General features: G+C 53.8%; 1 protein-coding gene across 1 annotated transcript in view; it reads right to left on the bottom strand.

Annotated features, from left to right (window-relative positions):
• CAMTA1 (calmodulin binding transcription activator 1) overlaps window positions 1–23,136 on the bottom strand; it is a 1,317,854-nt gene that overhangs the window by 59,699 nt on the left and 1,235,019 nt on the right. The window contains exons 12-13 of the mRNA XM_055306507.1: window positions 22,097–22,223; window positions 16,567–16,701 (exon numbers count right to left, since the gene is read on the bottom strand). Of these exons, the coding sequence (XP_055162482.1) occupies window positions 16,567–16,701; window positions 22,097–22,223 (262 nt within the window). The remainder of the gene's footprint in view (window positions 1–16,566; window positions 16,702–22,096; window positions 22,224–23,136) is intronic.

Here is a 23,136-nt window from a genome sequence, read left to right on the forward strand (position 1 = left end):
CATCGTAAGGTCTCAGTGAAATATTTGTGAAGCTCACAGCCTGGTGCCCAAAAAGTGGTGGCACTTTGTCTTAGCTAAACAATGGAACAAGGTAAACTGGCCCACACCTTGGCCAAGATAGTCAGAAAACTAGCAGAAGCCCTGGTGTCCGAGTGATGGGCCTCCATGAAACCTCAGAGGGAGCGTCTAGGGCCTCAGAAGAGCCCTCCTGGCAGTGATGAAATCCCCTTCCAGCAGGACTTCCCATTTTTGGACAATAACTCTGTTTTGGGCTGAACTGTGTCCCCCTCAAATTCACGTGTTGAAGCCCTGACCCCCAGTACCTCAGAACGTAACTGTATTTGCAGATAGGGCCTTTGAAGAGGTGATTCAGTTAAAATGAGGCTGTTAGGGAGGGTCCTCATCTAGTGTGACTGGTGTCCTCTCCTTATAAGAGGACATTTAGACCTACAGAGGGACACCAGAGATGGAAGCATATACAGGAACAATCATGCGAGGACACGGTGAGGAAGTGATCATCTGCACGCCCAGGAGAGAGACCTCAGAAGAAACCAAACCTGCTGACACCCTGATCTCAGACTCCCAGCCTCCAGAACTGCGAGAAAATACAATTCTATGGTTTAACCCCGCCAGTCTATGGTATTTTGTTATGGCTGCCCGAGTGAATGAATACAAACTCTTTCTTCTATGCACAGCTCCCCACGCTTCCATGCATCTCTTTGCCTGCCTAAGGGCTTACAGATATTCAAGAATTCGCGGGTCTCTCTTATGGCTCCCCATTCAATGCCACTCTTGCCAAAGCAGAGCCCAAACCCCAGAAACCTTCTGGAAAGGAGCTGAGGAAGCCTGGGTGCCTAGGGTGTGAAAGAGCACCACAGGTGCCCCCTGGGCACCTGTTGGCCTCTCCTCGAGGCAGGAAAACCCAGCAAGTCTTCAAAAGAGGCTACCATGCACCCACGTCCAATGGAGTCATGCTTGTGATTGGAGGTGTTTACTGGAAAGGTACCCTCAGAATGCACATATTAAAACTGCCATGGTGTGCTTTTTCACAAAATAGATGCCACGCTTTCTTAACGTGGAAATCTGATTAAAGAGAAAAGAGTGTGTTCTCATAGGCAACAATTGAATCCGAAGATCCATATGTTGTATTTAGGGTGAAAACCGCTTTGAGATCACCAACCTGATGGTTGCTGCCTACCCAAACCTGAAGCTCATGCACCAGTAAAAGCAAGAGTTAGAAAGTTCTCCTTTTAAGGAAGCAACTAGCGACTGCCTAGGAATAATAATTACTGAGGTCACAATGGCACCGGGGAATGCTGTCGCACCACGTCGTGTTCTGAGTTACCAAAAGAAGAAAAAAGCAGTCAAAAGAGAAGGCACAATTAGAGACCAGTGCACCTGTACAGGTCTCTAATTTAGACCTGTACCCCTCTTGTGCATGTCAGAGAAGCAGAGCTGACACATTAGCTTCAGGGAGTTTTAGATCCCTTTGGTGCTAAAGTGAGGAAAACAAAAAGGGGACCAGGGAAAAAAAGCAGGTATGTGTCATGCACACCCCCAGCTCATCTCTCTTTGACACCTCAGGTCATGTTTCTGCTGTGGACCCTCATGTTGTGGCCACGACCCCGCATAGGCCTCTAGCTCACTGGCTTCCTCAGGACCTGTAAGCCAGCATGGCTCTGTTACCCATGGGCCTGAGAAGCACCATCCATCCATTTCCAAAGAGAAATGCCCTGAGCACCATCACAAGAAATGCAGCCCCGCCCAACGATCCTCCTCGCTTTAACTCACTTTTAAGTAACATGGGAAATATAAAATGAGCACCCACTCACTTTCTTCCTAGGTATCAAACACGGGGATGTCAGGGGAGGAATGATGTCTTTAACTGCAATCAGGCCCTGGAGTCAGACTTCCTGCTGCATATTTGCTTTCTGCTGGGAGCTGGTTCTCTCCTGCTGCTTTTCAAGTGAGGAGCGCAAAGACTCATGATGAATGCATTAGCCATCTCCAAGTTGCAGATAAGTGGGGGCTTTGTATGCCTCGGGCCCAGCCCCGTGAGGCTGTGCTTGCAGTGGTTCTGGGGTGGCTCCATAGCACCCCTGTGCAGGACCTACTCTGTTGGAGGTACGCAACGGAGCTCCACTGGTTTTCACAGCTCCCGCGTGACCCAGGCCAGGCCTTCCAATGTCCTAATAAACATCACTGAGCTTATAAAATTAGAGCATTGAGTCTGAAGAATCACACTGAATTGTTAACATCCTCGAAGGTGGCTGTGAATGCCGCCTCTATTGTCTTCCCTTTCTCTTAGAGGTGAATTACTTGCCTTGGTCCCTGTCCTGGCTCTGAGATCCCCAACTGTACCCAGCTGGTCACCATTTGCAAGGTCTGATCTACTCCCACCAGTATTGGCAGAAGAAAGAGGAGCACTGTTGGGAGAGGGGGAACTGGTTCTGGGGCTTCTTCCAGGTTCCCAGTCTCCAGTATCCAGGAGGAAGACGGGAGAGAGGGCAGGAGGGAGGAGGCCAGGCTGCTCCAAATGGAGCTGCTCATAACCCTGCAGGAGCAAGTGGAGCCATCAGGAGAACACTTTAGGAAGAAGAGAACATTGCTAGAGCCTGGGGTGCCGTCTGCAGGATGGAGATGGGATGCAGGTTCATTTACAGACCATCACAGGCTGTAGCACAGGTGAGTAATTTAAAGAGGTAATTGAAATAATATGTTAGAATAATAAGCTTGGCCATCAAAGGCTTCTAGAATTTCTTCCTTAATTCAGTTTGGTAGACTGATCTGTAATCTACTTATTTTAACATCTCTGCCTAGGAAAGCTTGAGCTTTGGACAATACTCTCTGCAGAGGACAAGGTATTCACCCCAGCCATTTTTCCTAATAAAATGTGTTCTTTGGCCCCAGAGAATTGCTGAAGACTACACAAGATCTGTGTGGGGGCAACACTTCAAAAAGAACAGCAACAAAGACAACAGAGGGCAGCCCCGTTGGCTCAGGGGTTTAGCGCCGCCTGCAGCCCAGGGCGTGATCCTGGAGACCCTGGATGAGTCCCACGTCAGGCTCCCTGCATGGAGCCTGCTTCTCCCTCTGCCTGTGTCTCTGCCTCTCGCTCGCGCGCTCTCTCTCTGTCTCTATGAATAAATAAAATAAAATCTTTAAAAAAAAAGACAACAGAAAACACACATTTCCTCTCTCAACAAAGACATGAGAAAGAAATTGGTCTGTTGTGGTGAGGAGTAGGGGAGGCAGGTGAAAGCAGGTGGGAACAGAGAAGGAGGAGGTACTGTCCTCCTCAGTAAAAAATTTAACGTTGCCCGGAAAAGAAGTCTGGCCTTTATCGCTGCCTTTGAGAGATGATTTCTAAGCCCTTGGAATGTTAAGCTTTATGGGAGTGTCTTTGCTTGGAGGCCTTGGGTGACTGGTTGTCTAACAATATGATTTAAAGTAAGGGCTGGTCCCAGGGGATATTTGTAGGGTGGGGTTGGCCACACTAAAAGGACCAACAATGTGATTTAGGGTGGGGGCTTTTGGTCACACAGTGTCGGCCACCTCTGGAGATCAGCTAGGTGGGCAATTGCTCATGCTCCTGTAATGGAGCCCCAATAAAAGCCCTGGACACCGAGGCTCCTGTGAGCCTCCTTAGTTGGTGATGATACTCCAGGAACACTGTCCCACGTGGTTGCTGGGCAAACAAACACTGTCCACGACTCCACAGGGTGGCCTTCTGGTCTCTGCCCTTTATACTTCTTCCCTTGGCTGGTTTTAATGTGTATCCTTTTGATGTAATAAACTGTAACTGAGTATAACTTTTGTGAGTTCTGTAAATCCTTTCAGTGCATTAGCAAATCTGAGCAAAGACTTAGGGACCCCAGAACTTACAGTTCGTATCAGAAGTGAGGGTGGTCTGGTATGGATTGTGCGCCCTCTAACCTCACAGTTGGTTAACTCTCTCACATTCTTTCTACATATGGAGACCACGTCTATGAGCAAACATTTAAGTTTTCATGTAGGATCAGCCCCTATCAAACACATTTCCTTCCTGATGGGGGCACAAAGGGATACCCCTGGCTCTTTCACCTGCTCCCATTAACACTCAGAACCTGCCTCTATGGAGCACTCATCACACCAGTTGTGTTACATGTTTGCCTTGGGTCCTAGACCATGAGCTCCTAGAGGCAGGAACATGCACAGTTGACTTATAAAGCCATGGGTCCAGCAGAGTGGCTCTCAGGAGGCCATGGTGCCTGGTCAGTTCTGGACACCCTCCCCAGCCTGGCTTGACATCAGGGATGCTACAGCCTTTAGGTCAGCAGTCAGCAGTGACAATGATGGTCACCAAACACCACTGGCTGTACATCAGTCCAACCATATGCCCATCCATCCATCCATCCATCCATCCATCTGTCCATCTATCCATATGTCCATCTATCTATCCCTTGAAGAAATATTTATTGAGTACCTACTGTGTTCCCAGTCTCTTGAGGTATGATGATAATTAAGACAAAAGTCCTTGGCTTTAGGATTCAGCTATATTCTCACTTTTGTCAACTTCATCCACACCCCTTGTCCCATTTCATCCAATGCCACCTCTATGCAGACTGGTCACAGATTTCTCTCTTCTGCCCATATGCTTCTCTGAGCTCTGGAGCCAACATCCACTCACTCACTATTGATTTTTCACATGATGTCCCAAAGGCCGTTCAAATTTAGCCCAACCTATGACTAGTCCTCTCCAGGGTGAATGACACAGAACTCTCATAACTAATCTACCTACAATTAATATTGATGCCACCTCCTGAATGTCTCTTGAGTTTGTCCCTTCTCTCTAGAACCACCAAGCACAGCATCATTTTCAGGCTGGAGGATTAACTGGTCTAACCTCACCTGCTCTGAACCCCCTTCCATCACTCTCAAAACAGCAGCCAAGAGAGCTTGAAATGCACACCTGGCCATGTCACTGCCTCTCAAACCCTCAGTGTCTGCCCTCTGCTTGGGGACAAAGCCATCTCTTCTTAGCTTGACCCACACAGTCCTGTCCTTGAGCACTCCACTAGCTTTTGTGCTCTGATCCACACTTCCCTCTCCACCTCACCAGCCTTCATGTGGTGAGGCTCCCTTATACTCATGGGGCTCCCTCCCACCACAGAGCTTCTCTGCATGCTATTCCCTCTGCCTAGAATATTCTTGCATCCTCTCTTCATGGAGCTAACATCTCCTTCCTCAGATCTCAGTTCACAGGTCATTTCTTCAAGAAATTACTCCCAGATGTCCTGAGGAGTCATCCCCCCATTACAAGCTCCCCAAGCTTTTGTTTGTGGGAAGGCTTGGAGGCCAGGACTGATTTTTCTTCCGCTAGATGGTAAACTGGTTGAGCACAGGCACCTCCTCTGGTTTTGTTCATTTGTTTTGATTCCAGCACTTGGCCCAGTGCCTGGCGTCAAACAGTTAGTGAATAAATGATTATAAAGAATAATCACTAATGGAGGAATTTATCAAGTGTGATGGGAAAGCCAGGAAAAAAGAAGGCACCGTGCATATGAGGGAAAGAGGATGAGGTGGAGAATTGGCTTTTATAGGGGAGGGGGCTTAGGGTAGATGTTTTCAATAGAGCAGAGGTTCTCTAAACTGATCACAGGGAAGAGACTCAAGGGATCAGAGGGAAAGTCCTTATGAAGATCTAGAGGTGGGAAACAGCATGGTACATAGGGGGAAATCTGAGTATTGTAGTAGAGAGCAGAGTGGAGCATTACCCAGGACAGGGAGGGCTGATGATGAGCTGAGAAGGCAGGCTGAGGCCAACTTACAAAGGGTCTGTATCCGACGATGCTGGAAAGTGAGTTTATCCAGACCTTGCCAAGGAACAGAGGACCCCTCCCTCCCTCCCAGCCAGTGCTCCCGCAGCCCCATCCCTCCTTCCCTAACAGATCTCACTGCACCCAGGTTATGTTTGCCTGTCTTCCTGGCTGTCTCTTCTGGCAGACGGCACCTTGCACAGCACCTGGCACACAGTGGGTGCTCCATCCATCCTTTCTGAATGTAATCAGTGGCCTAGAGCATGGATGGGAAGGGGAAGAAAGTGGTGGGTAACTGGGAGGCCCTGGCGCATGTCTGGGATAAGAAAAGCGTAAGATGGGACAGCAACAGACCCAGGGGGAGGAACCCCTGTGGGGCTTGAAGGTACTAATTTGCAAACTGCTTGGCTGGAGAGAGAGCATCATGGGAAGAGAAGAGCAGGGACAAGGGGCGCTTCTAATTTCCACTGTGTAGAAGTCAAGAGCAGGTGGGTGGAGTCATGTCCTCATGTGGAGGATGGGGGACCTTGTAGGCTGCTGGAAGTTTAGTGCATCGATCCACCTAAACGCTTCATGGGAAGGGCCTGGCAGGTGGCAGGGACTCAGATGTCAGCCTGCTGTAACCCCTGGGTGGGCATCTCTGTTCTAAGAAGCAGCTTCTGCAGAAAGAGACAGTCATGGTGGCTCAGAGGTATGCCAGCTCTCCCTTGTGTGTCAAGACCGCCGGATGCAGCTTGATGTCACTGAAATGACATAAGTTGTCACCAGCTCTTCTCAATGCTGGTGCTGCTGAACGGGATGAGGACTGGGGCTGAGTGCCCTGCTCTCGTCACCAGCACATCACGGACTTGGACAAGAGAAAGGATGCTTGGGGAGCCTCCCCTCTGCCGTCAGAACCAGTCCCTCTGCCCATGGTTCCCACTCTCTCGTCAGTGCTAATCATGGGAAGGGGCATCAGCTCATTCAGCCCCGACACCTGAGCAAATGTGGACCAAGGGAAGGAAACCACAGTCCACCACACCAGCTGTGGCTTCGAGCCAGCTCATTTCTCCTCCCCACCTGCATCCAGGTTCCCAGAGCTTTGATGAGTCTGGCTGTGCAGGGAGGGGAGCTCGCTGGGCTAAGGGTCAGGAGGGGCTTCTGTTCTGATTTAGTGATGGTTTGGGGCAAGTCACCGCCCTTCTCTGGGCCCAGATTTCTGCCAAAAGGATGAGGAGGTTGGACTACCTGCTGACTGAGCTTCCTTCAAGTTCTAACTCCCGAAGATTCTAAGTTTGTTTCTGGTGTGTCAACTATTTCCCCTCTGCCACTGATTTTTAAAATGTCTCCTGTTATTCTTAATAAGCATGGAACATCTGACACATACCTGCCTGTTACTTTTTGTTCTCAAACAAAGGACTTTGGGTTCACAAGTGTAAGGCGTCAGCAGGTTACTGCAGTAGAGGAAGCCAGTCTTCAGCCTGTCAGACTATTTTGAATGGCTTGTTGTCACAGGCAGGGACAAGGTCATCAGGCTGCTTAGATGGATCAGAAATGTGTGTATTTTTAGGAGCTTTTAAAGGGAGAGGCCTTGCTCTTAGCCCCAGCCAGAGGCTGCCTGGCCTGCTCAGTCCTGTGTGGAGCTGGACTGCAGAGAGGTGTTTCCCCTTACCCTGTCTGGGACCTCCGGGACTCACTTCCTCCAGGAGGCCAGGGGCAGCTGCCTCTTCTCCTTGCTGGTGACATTCTGAGTGTCGAAGTCTTAGGATCATTGCTCCTCAGTGCTGGATAAACAGATCAACATCTCCACTCTTTTCCAGGGAGGTAGAGTCAGGAAGCCAGATCCCAGGAAAGGCTAAGGAAGCCAGCAAAACACTGGCTTGCTGTCTGTACCCCAGGTCTTCTGGTCTCCTTGGGGTCCCAGTTTTGCCAAGAGGCTTCTCTTTGAGGCTATAGCTTCTGGAGCATAGCTGCCCACATCCAAATGCTGTGTGATAGGATAATGGGAGTCTGATACAATCATATGAGGAGCTAGGGGTACAATTGCCCAAGTGGGCTTGCCAGGCAGTCTTTGAGCCCATACACACGATTCCTGTATTCCAGCCACAATCAGGGTTGGGGCTGACAGCTGTCTCGAAGGGGTCTGACAGCCACATGCCCTTCGGTGATAAGTCACAGTTGGTTCTTGCCTTGGGCTCACCCCCAGTCCCTGAACCCCAATGGGGAACAAGTGGGAAAGAGCTTGTCCCAGGAATTCAGAGCAGTTGCAGGATGTCTCCCTGGGTCCAGGGACAGGGAAGCTGCCTTTCTGGGCTAATACCAGAAGGCCAGACAGGCAAAGCAGGCCTTGTCCTTCCTCTTGCTGCACAAGGAAGGGCAGAGGTATTGGAGGCATAAGACGTCCTGGGTCAGGTAGGAGGCGGAGAGGCTCCTGGGGCTTCTTGTCCTGCCCTGGACTGGGGAAGGCCACGGCTCTGAACTCAGAGACAGGTTTGGCACCATCTCATCCAGAGCTTTCAGCCACTTCTCTGGGTTCTTTCAACTCACATGGCTCTCTCTTGCCTGAGGATCTCCCTCCATGTGGCTTCCTCTACCCAGAATGCTCTGCCTCACCTTTCACCTGGCAGGTGACACAGCTGCCCACAGCCTTTTTGGTGACAGCCCCTCTTTTCCTAGCCTCCCTGGGGTCATGTCCTCCCATCTTCTTCCTGACTTGCTGGCTGCTTCTCCCCAGACTCTTTGCCAGCTCCTTTCTGTTGACATCCAAATATCTGGGGGAGCCAGATATTTGGTGGACCCTGTACCCACCCACCCTCTGTTATCTACACTCTTTCATGGAGCAATGGCATTTAGCCTATGGCTTTAAATTCCATCTATGAGCTGATGACTCCTAAAACTGATCTCCATTCTTGACTGTCCTTGGCCTACAGACTTCCAAAGTACTCTTGGTGACCCTAATAAGGCAGTGGAGCACAACATGAGCAAAACCAAACTCCTTACTCTCCATCTTCCAAACCTGTTGCTTCTCCAAACTCCTCCATCTCAGGGAATTATCCACCGTACCCACCAAGCCCCAAGCCTAGGTATGACCCATCGTCCCTCTCATTCTCCATGTTTAAATCATCCACAGAAGCCTTGACTCTACCTCCAAACCTCAAACCGTGTCTCTTGGGATTCATCATTACTGGCCCCCTTGGGGGCCGCCATCATATCTTGCCTGCACTGATGTAAGAGTGTCAGGTGGCTGCAGATCAGAAAAACATAAACCTGAGGGTGTTGACTCACCTGCATAAAACCCTCCCATGGCCCCCAATTTTGTCCTCAGGATAAAATTCCAGCTCCCTGCCTTGGCTGATGCGCTGCACATGGCCTGGCCCCTGCTGTCCTCCTTAGACTTGTCTCACTCCCCTATACCCTCCCTTACTCTGCTCAGCTGCAGGGGCTTCATCAGCTTGTTCTCTCCCTGGCGGCCTTGTTCTTCTTATTCCCTCAGCCTTTAATATTCTTCCCATGCTCTTACTGTGGCTGGCTCTTTTCCTGTTATATTGTCTTCCCATAGAGGCCTCCTTGGACCGCCACCCCACCCCCCCAAACCTCGAGTAGCCACCCTGGCACCCTCTACTAGGCCACCATTTTATTTTTATTTATTATTTTATTTTATTTTATTTTATTTTATTTTATTTTATTTTATTTTTTTAGGCCACCATTTTAAGTGCCTTGATATTTTCCTTTGTGATTTATTTGTTGTTTCTCCTTCCCACTGGAATATAAACTCCATGAGAATAAAGGTTTTCCAGAGCCTAGAGCAGTGTTCGGTGCACAGTAGATGAAGAGCTGATGGCCCCGGTGAAAGGAGGCAAGATGAAAGGCCAGAGGACTAGTCAGCACATGTGAGGTTATGTTGGGCTGCATGAAGGTGGTGGACAGGGTATGCAGGGAGGCAGGGGAGATTGGCGGGACAAAAGCATTAGGACGGCAATGGGGTGCAGACAGGGGTGGGCAAGGGGTTTTGGGGTGACTCCCAGCTTCCGGGGGTCAGGCTGTCCACTGAGGTGGGGATTGTTGTAGGAGATGGGGGTTGCAGAGGGCAACAAAAGAATGGTAGTGAATAAGATTTGTGACATGTTGACTTTGCCCAAGAGAAATCTGAGCCAAGCTGTTCCTGAGGGACAGTTAGATGGATGGTTCTGGATCTGAGAAGAGGCACAAGGGAGAAGATAGTGCACCTTTACCTTCCTATACCATAAAGGGAGCTCCGGGTGAGGGCAAGCCCTCAGGGAGAAGAGAGTGGCCCAGGAGAGAGCACCCCATTGCCTTTTAACTGCCATTCAATTTGTGGGCTTTCAGTACCTCTGACCCCATTGGGTGTCCCATCTCCATTGTGAGGCTCTCCAGACCATAGGCTCTGTTACTCCACCTTCTCCTGGTCCCTCAACTCCCCTGACTGTTCCTTCTCAATTTCTATCACAGGCTCCTTCTGGAATGTTCTGTGAATGTCCAAGTAGCTTGCTTTCTCCTGGGGCACTCTCTTCTCCCTCTGCCTCAGAATGCAAACTTATTTGGAAATAAAGTTTTTGTAATTAGTTAATTATAGATATAAGTAGTTATAATGAGTTTATACTGGATAGGGTGGGCCCTAAGCCAATGATTGGTACACTTATAAGAAGAGAAGATGAGGACACAGGGACAAGGTGCTGTGTGATGATAGAAACAGAGATGGGAGTCATGTTGCCACTAGCCAAGGAACGTCAAGGATTGTCACCAGCCACCAGAAGCTGAAAGAAGCAAGAATTCCTCTATTGCTTTCAGAGGGAGCATGGCCCTGCTGACGCCTTGATTTTGGACTTCCAGCCTCTAGAACTGAGAGAATATATTTCTGTTTTAAGCCTCTGAGTCTATGCTCATTTGTTATGGTGGCCCAGGAAATGAATGTGATGGTCAAGGATAAGTTGCTTGATACTGACCACCAGAGGGCCTGAGCCCCCTACCTTGATGCCTCAAAATAAGCCACCTTACCCTCAGGTAGCTGGGAAGCCAGTACTACCAGAGCGCCCACACCTGGTGGAGCTCTGGGGCTCCCACATGGATTTTACTCTGCTTCCTGCCCCAACAGCCAGAATGAAGATGCAGAGGCTGCCTCCTTGGCCTCTGCAGATGCTGGGCTTGCTCCTCAGTGCTCTTTCTCTGCAGGGCACCATTTGTCACTGCTGTAAGGAGGCGGGTGAGTGCCAAGGTGACCCATTCCCTGCCACACAGAAGAGCTCTATACAGATCTATTTGGTGTGGCCCCAGCTGCCAACAGCGGTAGATCACTTCTCTAGGAGGCATCTGAGGACCAGGCCCCTTGGTTTCTGGCTAAGGAGGGCTAAGGACAGACACCCCCAATCTATAATGATGCAGACTCCACAAAGACTGATTATGGGAAGAGAACCCACACTTTGAAGTAAGGCACTGGTCAGACAGGCTGCAGGTCAGACAGGGGATATTCCTGCCACTCAGCTTCAAGTCCTACATATAAGACTAGGTCAAATCAGCTTTTTCTGCTGCCACCTTGTCTCTGGAGTGAGGTCTGGGGCACATCCAAGCAGGTTAGCTCATGCAAAGAAGTACCCAGAGACCCATGAGCTAACCTACTCCAGATGAGTGCCAGAGGGCTCTTGGCAGTACCCACTTCTTTACTTTTGGGGAGGACCCCTGTCAGTGCTCCTTCAAGCTTCTCCTCCAAAGTCCTCCCAGAGGCAGGTAACGGTGGGCCCCTGGGGCACTAGCTATGGATATACTTCAAGGCAGCTCTTCAAAGTCAAGACAATTCACTCCTGCTGAATGTCTTATCTTAAAAAGTCTTGTGAATTTTGTATCCTGCTCCATAAAATAAACTGTCTTATTTTTAATAAAACAGTGATATTTTAAATTATTTACAACTAAATTGTTTGGCTCCATGCATGTTCTCCTATGTGGACAGTTGGGCATCACACCATAAGTGTAGAGGTGGGTAGCTGGGAGGTGGGCTGCGGGTCTGCAGGAGGGAGGGAGGGAGCCAGGCCAGGAGCAGCTGGCATAGTATACTCATCAGAAGGCCCTGGAGTGTCACTATGGGAGGGAAAAAACACCCAGAGGCTTCTGGGGGCCCGTCTCACAGCTGGAATGCCCTCTCCTGTTGCTACTGGACTACCCCCATGGTCTCTACGTCATGTGTGGCCTCTGGCTCCTGGTGGGTGGAGGCTGTTTTTAGAAACCTGCTTTAAGGGAGAGGCTGGCAGGAGCATGCAGTGTGTGTGTGTGTGTGTGTGTGTGTGTGTGTAAGGCAAGCAGCATGGAGGTGGGGGGCAGAGCTGGGAACCACCCCAGCTACACACTTTCCATCTGTTAGCATAGAGGGTTTGGTCAGAGCAGAAGGCCAAATCAGGAGGCCAAATCTTGCTTTTCCTTCTGTCCACCTCCTTAGTAGAGAGTAGCTCTCCTTACTCTCCATCTTTCCAGATGTCTAACCCCAAGGCAGGCTGCCCTAGAGGCTGGCTTACTGGATAACTTCCCCTGGCCTTGCTGAGTGCCCATCCTGCCCTGAGGCTTCCTATGCAGGAAGCAGGCACCTAGTGGATAAAGTCAGTTCCAGCCCCTGCTCCCCACTCTGCAGGAGATGACAAGGTCCCTCTCCTGCCCCTAAGGGTCAACAGGAGGCCTGCCCAGGTGGCCAGCTGTCGAGCCCAAGAAAGCTGCATCCAGGCCTCACTCCAATCCTCTTGCTCAGGCAGAGGCTCAGCTGCCTGAGAAGCAATTGAAAATAGAGTCTAAGTCTAAGCAGCTTAGTGGGGTTCCAAGAAAGGGGCCAGTGGGGTGGGGGTGGGGCCAGAGGGACCCCTGGGCTTCTCAGTCTGGCTTTGAGAAGAATTAGATGTCTGCAAGAGAAAGAACAGTGCACCCAGAAGTTCCATTCATCTTCTATTCCAGGGACAGGAGTCACTTAAAGGTGTCCCAGTGCCCTTGGCTAGATGTGAGCCCCACCCCCTCAGCTCCAGAGCCGCAGTGTCAAATGGCCTGGGTTTACTCTGCAAACACAGTCACAGAGAGACCATCCACAGGGACAGCACATCCCCGGCTGTGTCTGCAGGACCCAGAACAGGCAGAAAGAAGAGACATTTCCCAGAGTCCCTCCACAAACGTCTCTGGGGTAAACTCACTGAGGGCCTCTAGCCTATAAGAGGTCCCGCTTCCTTCCCGAAGGCACAGCTGGCCTGCCCCAGACACTCTGGGATCAGGCCCTGGGGGGAAATCTGTTCTGAATTTGCACCTTTGGGTAAGAAATAGTGAAAATGGTAGTTCTCAGAGTGGCCTGGCCAAAGGTAGCCAGCGCTGCATCTCCTCAGCCTTCGCTGCCCCTTCTCCCTGGGATACTCCTTTTCATCCCTCCTGTTTTAGCTGATGCCTGCTCAGGCTCCATGTCTCAGGTTGGGGAAGCCTTCCTGACCACTGGGCGGGATTAAGCTCTTCGGATGTGTCTGGTGGGCACTCGTTCACTCACGCGTGCATTCACAGGGCAAGCGTGCACCGTGGCCTGCAACCCGCCAGGCCGGGCTAGGCGGTGGGGGTCCAGGCAGACAGGCTGGGGGTGGGTGGGTAACGCAGGAGAAGCCGCCTAGGTCTGGCGGAGGAGCTGCAGCTCCTGGGATCGGCTGTGCTGCGTTTCCCAAGGTCGGCCCCAGCTAAGTGGCGGCGGGAGCACCCCCTTTCCCCCCACCCCATCTCCTCGTTAGGTCTCCGTCCGGATGGCCGCGCTCAGCTAAGATTTTGGGGCCATGGCACCGATGCCCCGCGGAGGGGGGGGAGATTGCCCCCCACCCGGCCCTGCGGCTCAGACAAAGGCCGTGCGGGAGGACAAAGGCTGCGCCACCCCGGCCGCGCGCCTGTGCGGATGCGCCGCGCTCCACACTCGTGCCCCCACGCGGCCCTTCGTCTGGCAAACGTCCATTCAAAAAAGTCAGATGAAGGCAGAAATCCTCTTCCCCAAACATCTCTGCCCCTCTGGGCTGGGCGAGGGGCACAGGGCCCCCGCGATGGGGAGCGGGGCCGCGGGGCGGGAGCGCACCGCGCTCCCCGCCGCCGGCCGTCCCGTGGGGCTGGGGAGTGGCGCGGCCGCTCGGGGGCGCGGGGCCCTGCCGCAGTCGGGCGGGCGCGAGGCGCGGCGGTGCCAGCCGGCGGGCGAGGCGCCCCTGCATTGCAGAGCACGGGGGGCGGGGGGCCTGCGTGCGCGCATGTGCGGGCCTGGGCGTGCGCGTGTCTGTGTGTGTGCACGCGCGCAGCCCGCCGCCCGCCGCCCGCCCGCCGCCGCGCCCCAGCTCGCCCGGCGCCGCGCCCCAGCTCGCCCGGCGCTGCGGTGCGTCGCCCCCTCCCCTTTGCGCCCCCGCTCCTCCCCTCGCCGCCGCAGCCCGCGCGTCCCCCCCTCCCGGCGGCGCCCAGGGCGAATCTGCCCAGTAGCCGTGGGGGCGGGAGGGGAGGGGAGCTGAGAGGAAGGCTGCGGGCGGCCTGGTCCCTGCGGCCGCGTCCCCCGCGCCAAGTTCGCTGCCAAGCCACGGGGCTGGCCCGGAGGCCCGGAGACCCCGACCCTCAGGGCTGTCCGGGCTGTCCGCTTTGACGGGGCACATTTTGCCTTGGCGCTGCGGCTGCAGTTCCGGCTCCCCCCTCCCCGCACGGTTATTATTGATCAGGCTGGTGAAATCCTGGGAAACCTTCCCTTCGGGCTGGATGAGGCACTTGTATTCGTTCAGAGAAGGGGTCTCACGGTTGCTCTGCTCTGGCCACCTCCCCCTTACTTGAAAGGACACCTGGCCAAGACCGAAGGGAGCGGGATTCGCGAGGTCTTGCAGGGCTCCGATCTGTTCTCTGTAGTGGGGTGGGCCTCCCACGTCCTTTCCCCAACTCCTGTCTTCTCCCCTGTGTATTTTGTCAGGGGCTGGAGGATGTTATTTCAACTGGAGGCCTCTGGAGGTCAGAGCTCCAGGTCCCCTTGGGAAGGGGCTGCTGGGGAGCAGGTGTCCAGCTTGGTAGCCTGCTCATTGCCTAAGGGACCTGGTATGGCCTAGGACTCAGAGGTGTGTTTGTAGTGAAGCAGAGATGGTTTCCCTTCTCCATGGTCACAGCATCCTCCCCAAGCTGTACCAATAACCTCCTGGTGCAGTTTGCACTCCTGGGCTTCTGGGGTGGGGTGGGGGGGCTGGCTGATGCTTCCTGTGCTCCCAGTTACTGCCTGGCTGAGGCTTGGCTCTCTGAAGGGCTCCCACATCCCAGGCAGGTCCTCCATTTGTCCCAAAGTCCTTCAGTCCATCAGTCCATCCTGGTGAGGTGACCTGGTCACACAGGGAGAGCCAGGACTCTGCAGAGTACCCTGCTCCATTTCCCATTTGTTCTGCAAAACTGAAACCGGATTTCCTGAACGGGAGCCCCTGGTCACCCTGCCCTTCTCCGTTACATCCTGCAGGTCATCGTCACAGCTCTGGCTGGCTTCGGTCTCGCCCAGGGTGGCTGCCAAGGCCAGCCCGGTGCTCCCGCGCAGCTACTGCCAGGGTGCGGATGCCTGCTGACCCAAAGCCACCTCTGGGAAATAGCTCAGAGGATTCAGTGGCCGGGGTGGCCGCCAGGCACCCTGTCGCTGCTGGAGCCGGCCTGGGATGAGGCTGAGATTTGCACATTGGGTGGCTCAGCGTATGTGCCCTAGCCCAGGAACTCTCTAGCAGCCAGCAGCAAGGGGAAGCCTGAGAGTTGATAAGGCAAAGGGCTGTTGTGCACAGAGGAGAGGTGCTTAGGGAAGTCATCCCTGCAGAGGGCCCAGGGTCGGCTTAGGCACAGCCCATACCTCAGGCTGATGAGACCTCTGGGAGGACTCCACAGACCGGCCCTTCTGCTGGCTGACCTGACACTGACATGTGTGCAGCCATCCCTTCCACTCCATCTGGGGGTGGAGAGCAGACTACCAGCCCAGCTCCCCAGGCCAGTTCCGGGGCTTCTGCTAGGCATGAACAAGCTGGGAAGGGCAGCCTCTGACCTAAGCAGCCCCCACCTGTCTTTGGCAGCTTTTCTCTGCAGGGCCTTTGGTGCCAACGCTCACTTATATTCAAGGCCATTGGCTCTCAGAGAGCTGGCCTTGGACAGCAGTCCTGTCTCCTCCATTTGAGCCCATTGGGGCTCCCCGGCCCTCCACCCTCAGCCATGATGATGATCCTAGACTTGTTTCAGATGCCCCACAGGGCAGAGGCTAAGGTAGAAACAGCCTACTTGCAGGGGGACCAGTATTTGAGGGTTTCCTTGAGGTTTGGCTTGTTATCTCTATGAGGCAAAAGCACTTAATACACAGCTCCCCTGTCTGGGCCTTGGAACATGAAGGGAGCTGAGCCTGAGATGCCTCCTCTCAGCTGCTCACATTGCTTTCATCTCTAAGAGACTCAGGGCTTGGTGATGGCCACCGGGGGCTCTCTGTTCAAGGACACCCTAGAAATTGGCTTGGGGAGGGGGCAACAGAGGATGCTCAGACCCTGCTTCTCTTAGCAACCCAGGGGCTTGTCTGGCCATCTGTATCCCCTGGCAGGAGTGACGGCCAAAGGCCCAAACTCAAATTCTTCATTCCATGCCAGAGAGAAACCCAGATTAGGAGTAGGGACCCTGTTGGTCTTTCCACAGTGGAGACTTTTGCCCTAAGTGGAAGTTAGGAAGTTTCCTTCTTTTTCACACCCTGTGTGCAGGGTCCCCAAGTGTCCCTTTTTCTCAGCACCTGGCAAGGATATCCGAGCGCTGTTCTTACCGTCCAATGACAGCCAGTCATGCTGGGAGGAAGGGAGTGTGGGCAGGGCCCGAGCTTTGTACTCAAACACCACTGAGTTGGAGATGATCTGGTTGTTGAAGGCAACTTGTAGGGTCACAAGACCAGTGTCATGGGCTGAAAGCAAAGGAAAGAGAGGTCAGGGCGAGGGGCAGGGGGTGAGCACCCTTCACCTTGATGTATCATACAGGAACCTGGAGTGCCCTCCCTTCACTGGGTGATCCCAACCTCTGTCTACTCATTCCTAGAGGCCCAAATGTAGTGCTTCTTCTTCCAGGAAACTTCTCTGGACCCCAGACTCAGCTGGGTGCCCTGTGATCACTCCCACACCTGGTATTATATTATCTGTTTTTTCCTCTGCTCCGTGGTGAGGGCAGGTACTGGGAAGTCAGTGTGGATTTGCTGAATGAATGAATGAATGAATGACCCCCAACCCTGCCTGCCCCATGGCTGCCTGACTTCTCCCCTACCCTATCCATCCTAGATGGGGCCTGGGTACAGCATTTGCTTTGGGGTCTTTGTGCTTATTTCTCTGTTTCACTTAATCCTACAAGCTTGTCCTGTTGCACTTAGCATGGCCTTCCATGTATTTTCAGAAATTTCTCTGCCTTCCTGATGAGGGTAGGAGCCTCTGCCATGCCTGTTACTCTGGGCCCACGGGTGCCGAGCCGGGGTGCTGGCTTGAATCTTACAGCTCCCTCCAATGCCTAGACAGTGGGCTTTGGGAAGGCAGGCCCTTGAGGGTCTCATTACCTGTTCTGTCCCCAACACAGGGCTCAATGAAGGCTGTATTGCTTGAATAAACAACTGGGACATTCTAACTGTTGGCAAGAAGAGAGCCCACCCCTGGCAGAAACCTGCTTCATTTCTGGGGTTAAAGATTATACATGGCTCCTGTTGAAATCTTGGGGGCTGTGACCCACAGAGATGGACCCAGGGGGCCAGGATGGGTGCACAGGCTGCTCCACCCCACCAGGCCTCGTCCTCTGGTAGACATCAGGGTTATGTGCTCTCTACCCTGCTTTTTTGGAACACCAGATACAGTGCCCAGGGCCTCCCCGGAACAGATTTCCAGGGAGGACGCACACAGGGATCATGTTACTGTTTGGGCTCTTGGCTTTCAGAAGCTTACAGACTGGAGAAAGCTGTCCAAGTCAGCTGTTCCCCAGGGCAGAGTAGAGCTCTGGCTTCCCTCTCATGCAGACTTCCCATGGGAAAACCAACTCATTGACCTGTGGACTCTGTTCATCCCAGGTATACATGCCACTGTCCCCAGAGCATGGCTTTAGGACATCACTGCCCAAGGGTGACCAGTGAGTTTTCCCCCTCTGCTTCCCATCCTGGTGTGGTCTCTTAGCTCTAGACCACAAACTGAATCAACTGGCTCCATGATGGGTGGAGGTCCCATAGGCCCTCCTGTGGTGTCTCTCTGGGCTGGGGTTCCCAGCCAAGCCCAGAACCTTCTGAGACCCTGACAGTGTCCCCAGCAGACTTCCAAGTTCGTGGTCATTCATCCTCCCTGGGGTTTTGCCTGGTTTACCAACAGAAAGAAGGGCATCTGAGACAACAGAAAGAAGGCACCCCATCTGAGCCCGCTCAGCTCTGCACCTATTAGCAGGCCTCCCGGCCTTGGCCGGTGGCTGGGGAGCCCAAGGATTCTCTGTGACAGATGTTCCGACCCAAAGGAGCTCCTCAACTGCTGTCTTCTTCACCACCTCCTGGCACTTGGCACTGGTACAACCTGCAGCGATGCTGGAATGTGGGTGATTCAGAGCATCCCATCTTTCCACAGAGAGAGACAGAACGGAGAGGAGAGCACCTATCATAGTATCCTGGGTCCTGGACCAGTAGCTTGGCCCTTGCAGGCCATGGCTCCCAGGCACTTCCTCAGTACTCCTTCCCTCCTGTCATCCAGTCTGGTAGTGATTCCTGGTCCCTCTATTTGTCTCTGTCTCCCTGGCCACTCCTCTGGTCCAAGCTGCCAGCATTTCTCACCTAGAGTCCTGCTAAGGGTAAGCTCAGCCCCCCCCCCCCCCGGGAGACCTACCTGTTCTTGCTGGGATGGAGTTGGGGGGCCACATTCCAAAGTTCCCACCTGAAACTGGTGGGAATATGTTGCCCGGGGAGCACCCCCCCTTTATGTTGGGAAAGATCACTCCTCTGCTTGCTTCCTACGGCTTCCCTGTTTCTGGTCTTCCCCCCTACAATCTGCTCTCCCACACACCCAGAATCATCTTTTAAAGATATAATTTAGATCACATCACTTCCCTACTTAAAACTAATGGCTTCTCATTGCAAGTAAGACCAGATCAAGCTCCTTCCCCTGACTCAGAAGGATGGATGTGGTTAGGTCCCCCCCCATCTTCTTCAGCTCTTCCATGTTCAGCTCTCCCCACCTTATCTCCCTCCGACTTGCTTGGCGATTTTGTCTCCTTGTTTCTTTCTGCCTCCTACAGTAAAATATAAGCTCCATGAGAGTTGGGCATGGGTCGCCCCTTCATGCCCAGTGCCAAGCTCAGTGCCTGGCATGGTATGGCCACTCAATCATTTGGTGAATGAATTGCTTCAAAACGCAGTGCACTTGCCTGCCTTGTGTTGATTTTTACCCTTTGCCTTTGACGACCTCCCAGGAATCCAGGGTGGGGTGCCCTGCTGGCCAAGTCTTCTGGTTAGTGGCTTCTTCTGTCTCCTCTTGAGTCCAGGGGGCCTTTTCTGAAGTCTCAAGTCTTCCTTCACCTTTCCCCCCTGAGCTCAGCACCCTGACTTGGTTGTCTCTCTCCTGCTCTGGGAGCACTGCTAAGACCTTGTAGGATGCGGATGCCATGCTGCATGTTGCCTGTGGCCTGTGACAATGGGGGGACTATGTTCCTGGTCAGGGTCCAGTCTCCTCGTCAGGGTGCCAGGCTAGAGAGCTGCGGCCATGTGCGCTCCCCATGCCCCTCCTCCGTGTCATTCCCAGCTCCTGAGGTGGCGTGGCTTGTGCTCACAGGCCTCTGACACCTCCTTTCTGGCAAGACCAGTTGGGTTCTGGCTTCAAGTGTTCCTTCTTCAAGATCAGCTCATGTCCCCAAGCCCTTGGAAGAGGCGCCCAAGCAGCCCGTACCATTCCCCAGGGCAGGGGCTTGTCTGTTTCCTCCCTAGACTGATTGCTCCCTGGGGTCAGAGTGGGGCTGAGGGGTGGGGGCTTCTGTCCCTCCTTACGCTCTGCCCCATTTTAGATGCCTACCAGTGCTTGGTAAATGATTTGATGAATGAAGGAGTGCATGTGTACATCCAGCACTGTCTTACAGAGTGACATGTTTTCATTTGGGCCTTAAGGCAGAGACGTCCAAAGGGGACCCCCTCTTTGCAGTTGGTTGCAGAACAAAATGGTGCTCTAGCAGCAGGGCCTTGGCTCTTCGTCTCTGCCTGAGCCTGTGGCTTCCCATCCCCGGGTTCCAGATGTGCTGTGTTAGAGGAGCCTGAACCACTGGGAGACACGCTAGCCTAGGTGGACTCTGATGCCAGCTCTTGGGACCCAGGATGGCTGCCTGCTGAGAGACCTAACAGTGCTGATCCCCTCTCCCCGCTCGAAACAAAGAGCTGAAACGAAACAAACAAACTGAGCCTATGAACCAAGTGCTCCATGGTCCTTCCTTCACCTCTGCTCTCACCCATCTGGCAGGTGGTTTTTAAGATATAGAAATTGAGGCCCAGAAAGGTCAAGTACCAACCTAACGTCACCAGATGGTAAGTGGTGGATCTGGGATATGCTGTGGTGTGACTGCTTCACCACCCAGAACTCGCCAGGTCCTGGCCTGGGACATCGTCCAGAGGGCATGCAAAGGCCAGTCTTTTTTGTGGAGAGGTCAGATAACCTAGGACAGGCAAGGTCTGGGTCCTCAGCCAGGCCAGAACCAGGTACAGGAAGTGGCTTCTATTTATAGGCCAGGCCAGTCCAATTCCAACAGCAGGTGGTGAGTGGACAGTGTAATAACACGCTGCCCTCTCCCCCTACCCCCGGGGTAGAGGCGGTGGGGGAGTGATAGCTGCATTAACCATGTAGCCTGAGCTGTGAGAGGCTGACCCAGCCTGGGCTGGCATCCTGATGGCTGTGTTCCAGACCAAGCGGGGCTCCCAGGAGCAAAGGGGGCTAAGTGGGTCCTCTGGGGCCAGCCAGGCAGTGGTGAGGGCAGACCAGTAAGGGGAGAGGTCACCAATGGCACCATCCCTGACTCCCTGAGATGTTTGTGGTGAAGGAGGTGCTGAGTTCAGGTGGAGACTGAACATGTGAACCCAACCCTGGAGCATTCTTCTCTGGCGGGCTGCACAGGGAAAGGAGAGAGACAGAAGGAAAACTGTTCCATGTGAATTCAGGAGCCCCAGGCTGGGGGAATGGTATGGGGAGTGGCAGATAGCTGGGGTGGCCTAAGCCCCCTGTCCCCACTTCTCTTTACTAATCCTCAGCCCCCACAGGGAGCGCTCTCTCCTTTTGTAGATCCCCTGGCATCAGATAACATGGGGTAGGGCTCTCTCTCCACTCATTGCCTGGGCAAGCTGGATGGGCCATCCCTGGAGCTAATGTCAGCTGAAGAGTCTCCCCAACACCAGCACAGGGATTGGAAAAGGAGCTCTAGAAACAGATTCCTTCACAAATACGGATCTCTGTCTTGTGATGTGCCAGCCACTTGTAAGCCCTGGGGACACCTGGTGACTGGGAAAGACACAGAGGCTGACCACATGGAGCTGGCAGGCCCATGGGGAGGTAGTGATGGCCAGAGGTCAAGGAGTTGACCAGACAGGGACGTCAAGCTAAGTAGATGGCAATGAGTGAGTGAGGGCAAAGGACAGGGACAGCAGAAGGGTTCTTGCCCCTGAAACTGGAAGCAGATTATGTGCATGTGAGTTTTTCTGGGTGCAGGGTACACATGTCCTCAAGGGAATTTATGCAGATTATTCTCACTTTGACCCCCCTGCCCCCACCCTACAGCGACCAGGCCTTCTCCACCTCTCTCTGACCTGCTCAGTGCCTTGGGGGCACTGACCCATGGACCAAACAGCTTGGCTGTCTCTCCTTCTGTGACTTCTGCTGGTCTGTAACTGTGGGAGGCACAGGCCAGAGGAGGGAGGGCTGCCTGGTTGCTGCTCTGACCCCAGATGCGGCTCCTCTGGGGCTCCTCTACCTGCCTGGCTCCCGCCACCAGCTCCGGGATCCTTTCAGGTGGAGGGTGTCTCTGGCTTCCTGCTGTGCCCAGTCCTGGGTGTGTCAGCCTGGCTTCCTGGCTGTCTGGACAGACCCTCATCATGTTTGCTTCAAAATCCCAGCTGAGCAGGCTTCGTAACCCCATCTGATAGGAGCGCCATGAGCCCAAACAGATGACATCGTGCTAGTTGGTCTGGGACCCCTCCACCCCAGCAGAGGACACTGGAGGCTCAGAGTGATGGTGCCCCTGGTCCCAGGTCGCTCCCAGGCTGACCCTCCATGCGGTGCTCCTGGGGCCCCCACACCCATGGTGGGGGCTGGGCTTCTTACCTGGGCAGTAGCAGCGCAGAACCCCGGGCTGAATCAAGGACGCAGGCACTGAGATCTGGTCAAACAGGCAGCTGTAGTTATTGCTGGCTTCTTGCCATGGGCCTGTGATGAGAACCTTCACTCCTCCCTGGAGGGGACAGAGGGGCAGAGAGGAGCATCAGCCACAGAGCGAGGGACGGGGAAGCGGCCTTCCAGGCTGCTCCCACTCCCCGTGCCTGGTGTACATGCACGCTACTGGACTACAATGTGCCCTGACTTTTGAGAACTGCTGTTTCAGGATGGCAGCAGGAGGAGGAAGCCTGGGGGGGGGGAGGTGGACCCCCGCTGGCATCTGCACAGGCAACCAGCAGTTCTGACCCCTAACCTCTCCTGCGGAAAGGAACTTTCGGTTCTAGGCAGAAGGTGGCACAGAGTTGTTCACTCCTTTTCAGCACATGGTGCTCCTGAGAATTGGCCAGGCAGGAGACCTGGAGGGAAGGGGAGAGGAGGGAGGGAGCTTTCTCTGTCATTTTACTTGCAGACAGGTTTCAGGAACTCCGAGTTTTGAAAACAGGCTTGAGCACGTCAGTGTCACTCCAGGGATGGGGGTGTTCTGGTGGGGAAACAGGGAGAACTGCAGGATCCTCAGGGTATAGTCTGGGCTTCTGCGGTGGGAGAAGGGGCGTGGATGAGAAAGGCTTGGGCTCAGAGATGGCCCTGAGTGGGACAGGGACTTACAGCTGGGGGCTGGGGAGGCTGGCCTCTCTGGCTTTCCTTGGGTCCCCCCCACCCCCCCAGGCTCCAGCCACTTTTACCCGGCAAGGTGCCCACACCTGCGCAGGACAGTGTGGAGAGCGCCACCTAGTGTCCAGGCTTCAGAACACTGACCGGCATATCTACTGGAGACTGGGGGTGGGGGTGAGGGTAGGGGGTGGGGGTAGAGGGTGGAAGGGAGTGAAGGGTGCAGGCCCCTTTCTCCACCTTTCCAGGCCAGAGAAGCCAGACCCCAGCTCTCCCACTACTGGCTCCGCCAGAGAGACACTCTCCTGCCCAGTCACCGG

Source organism: Nyctereutes procyonoides, unplaced genomic scaffold (genome assembly GCF_905146905.1).
Source record: "Nyctereutes procyonoides isolate TBG_1078 unplaced genomic scaffold, NYPRO_anot_genome, whole genome shotgun sequence".
NCBI lineage: Eukaryota > Metazoa > Chordata > Mammalia > Carnivora > Canidae > Nyctereutes > Nyctereutes procyonoides.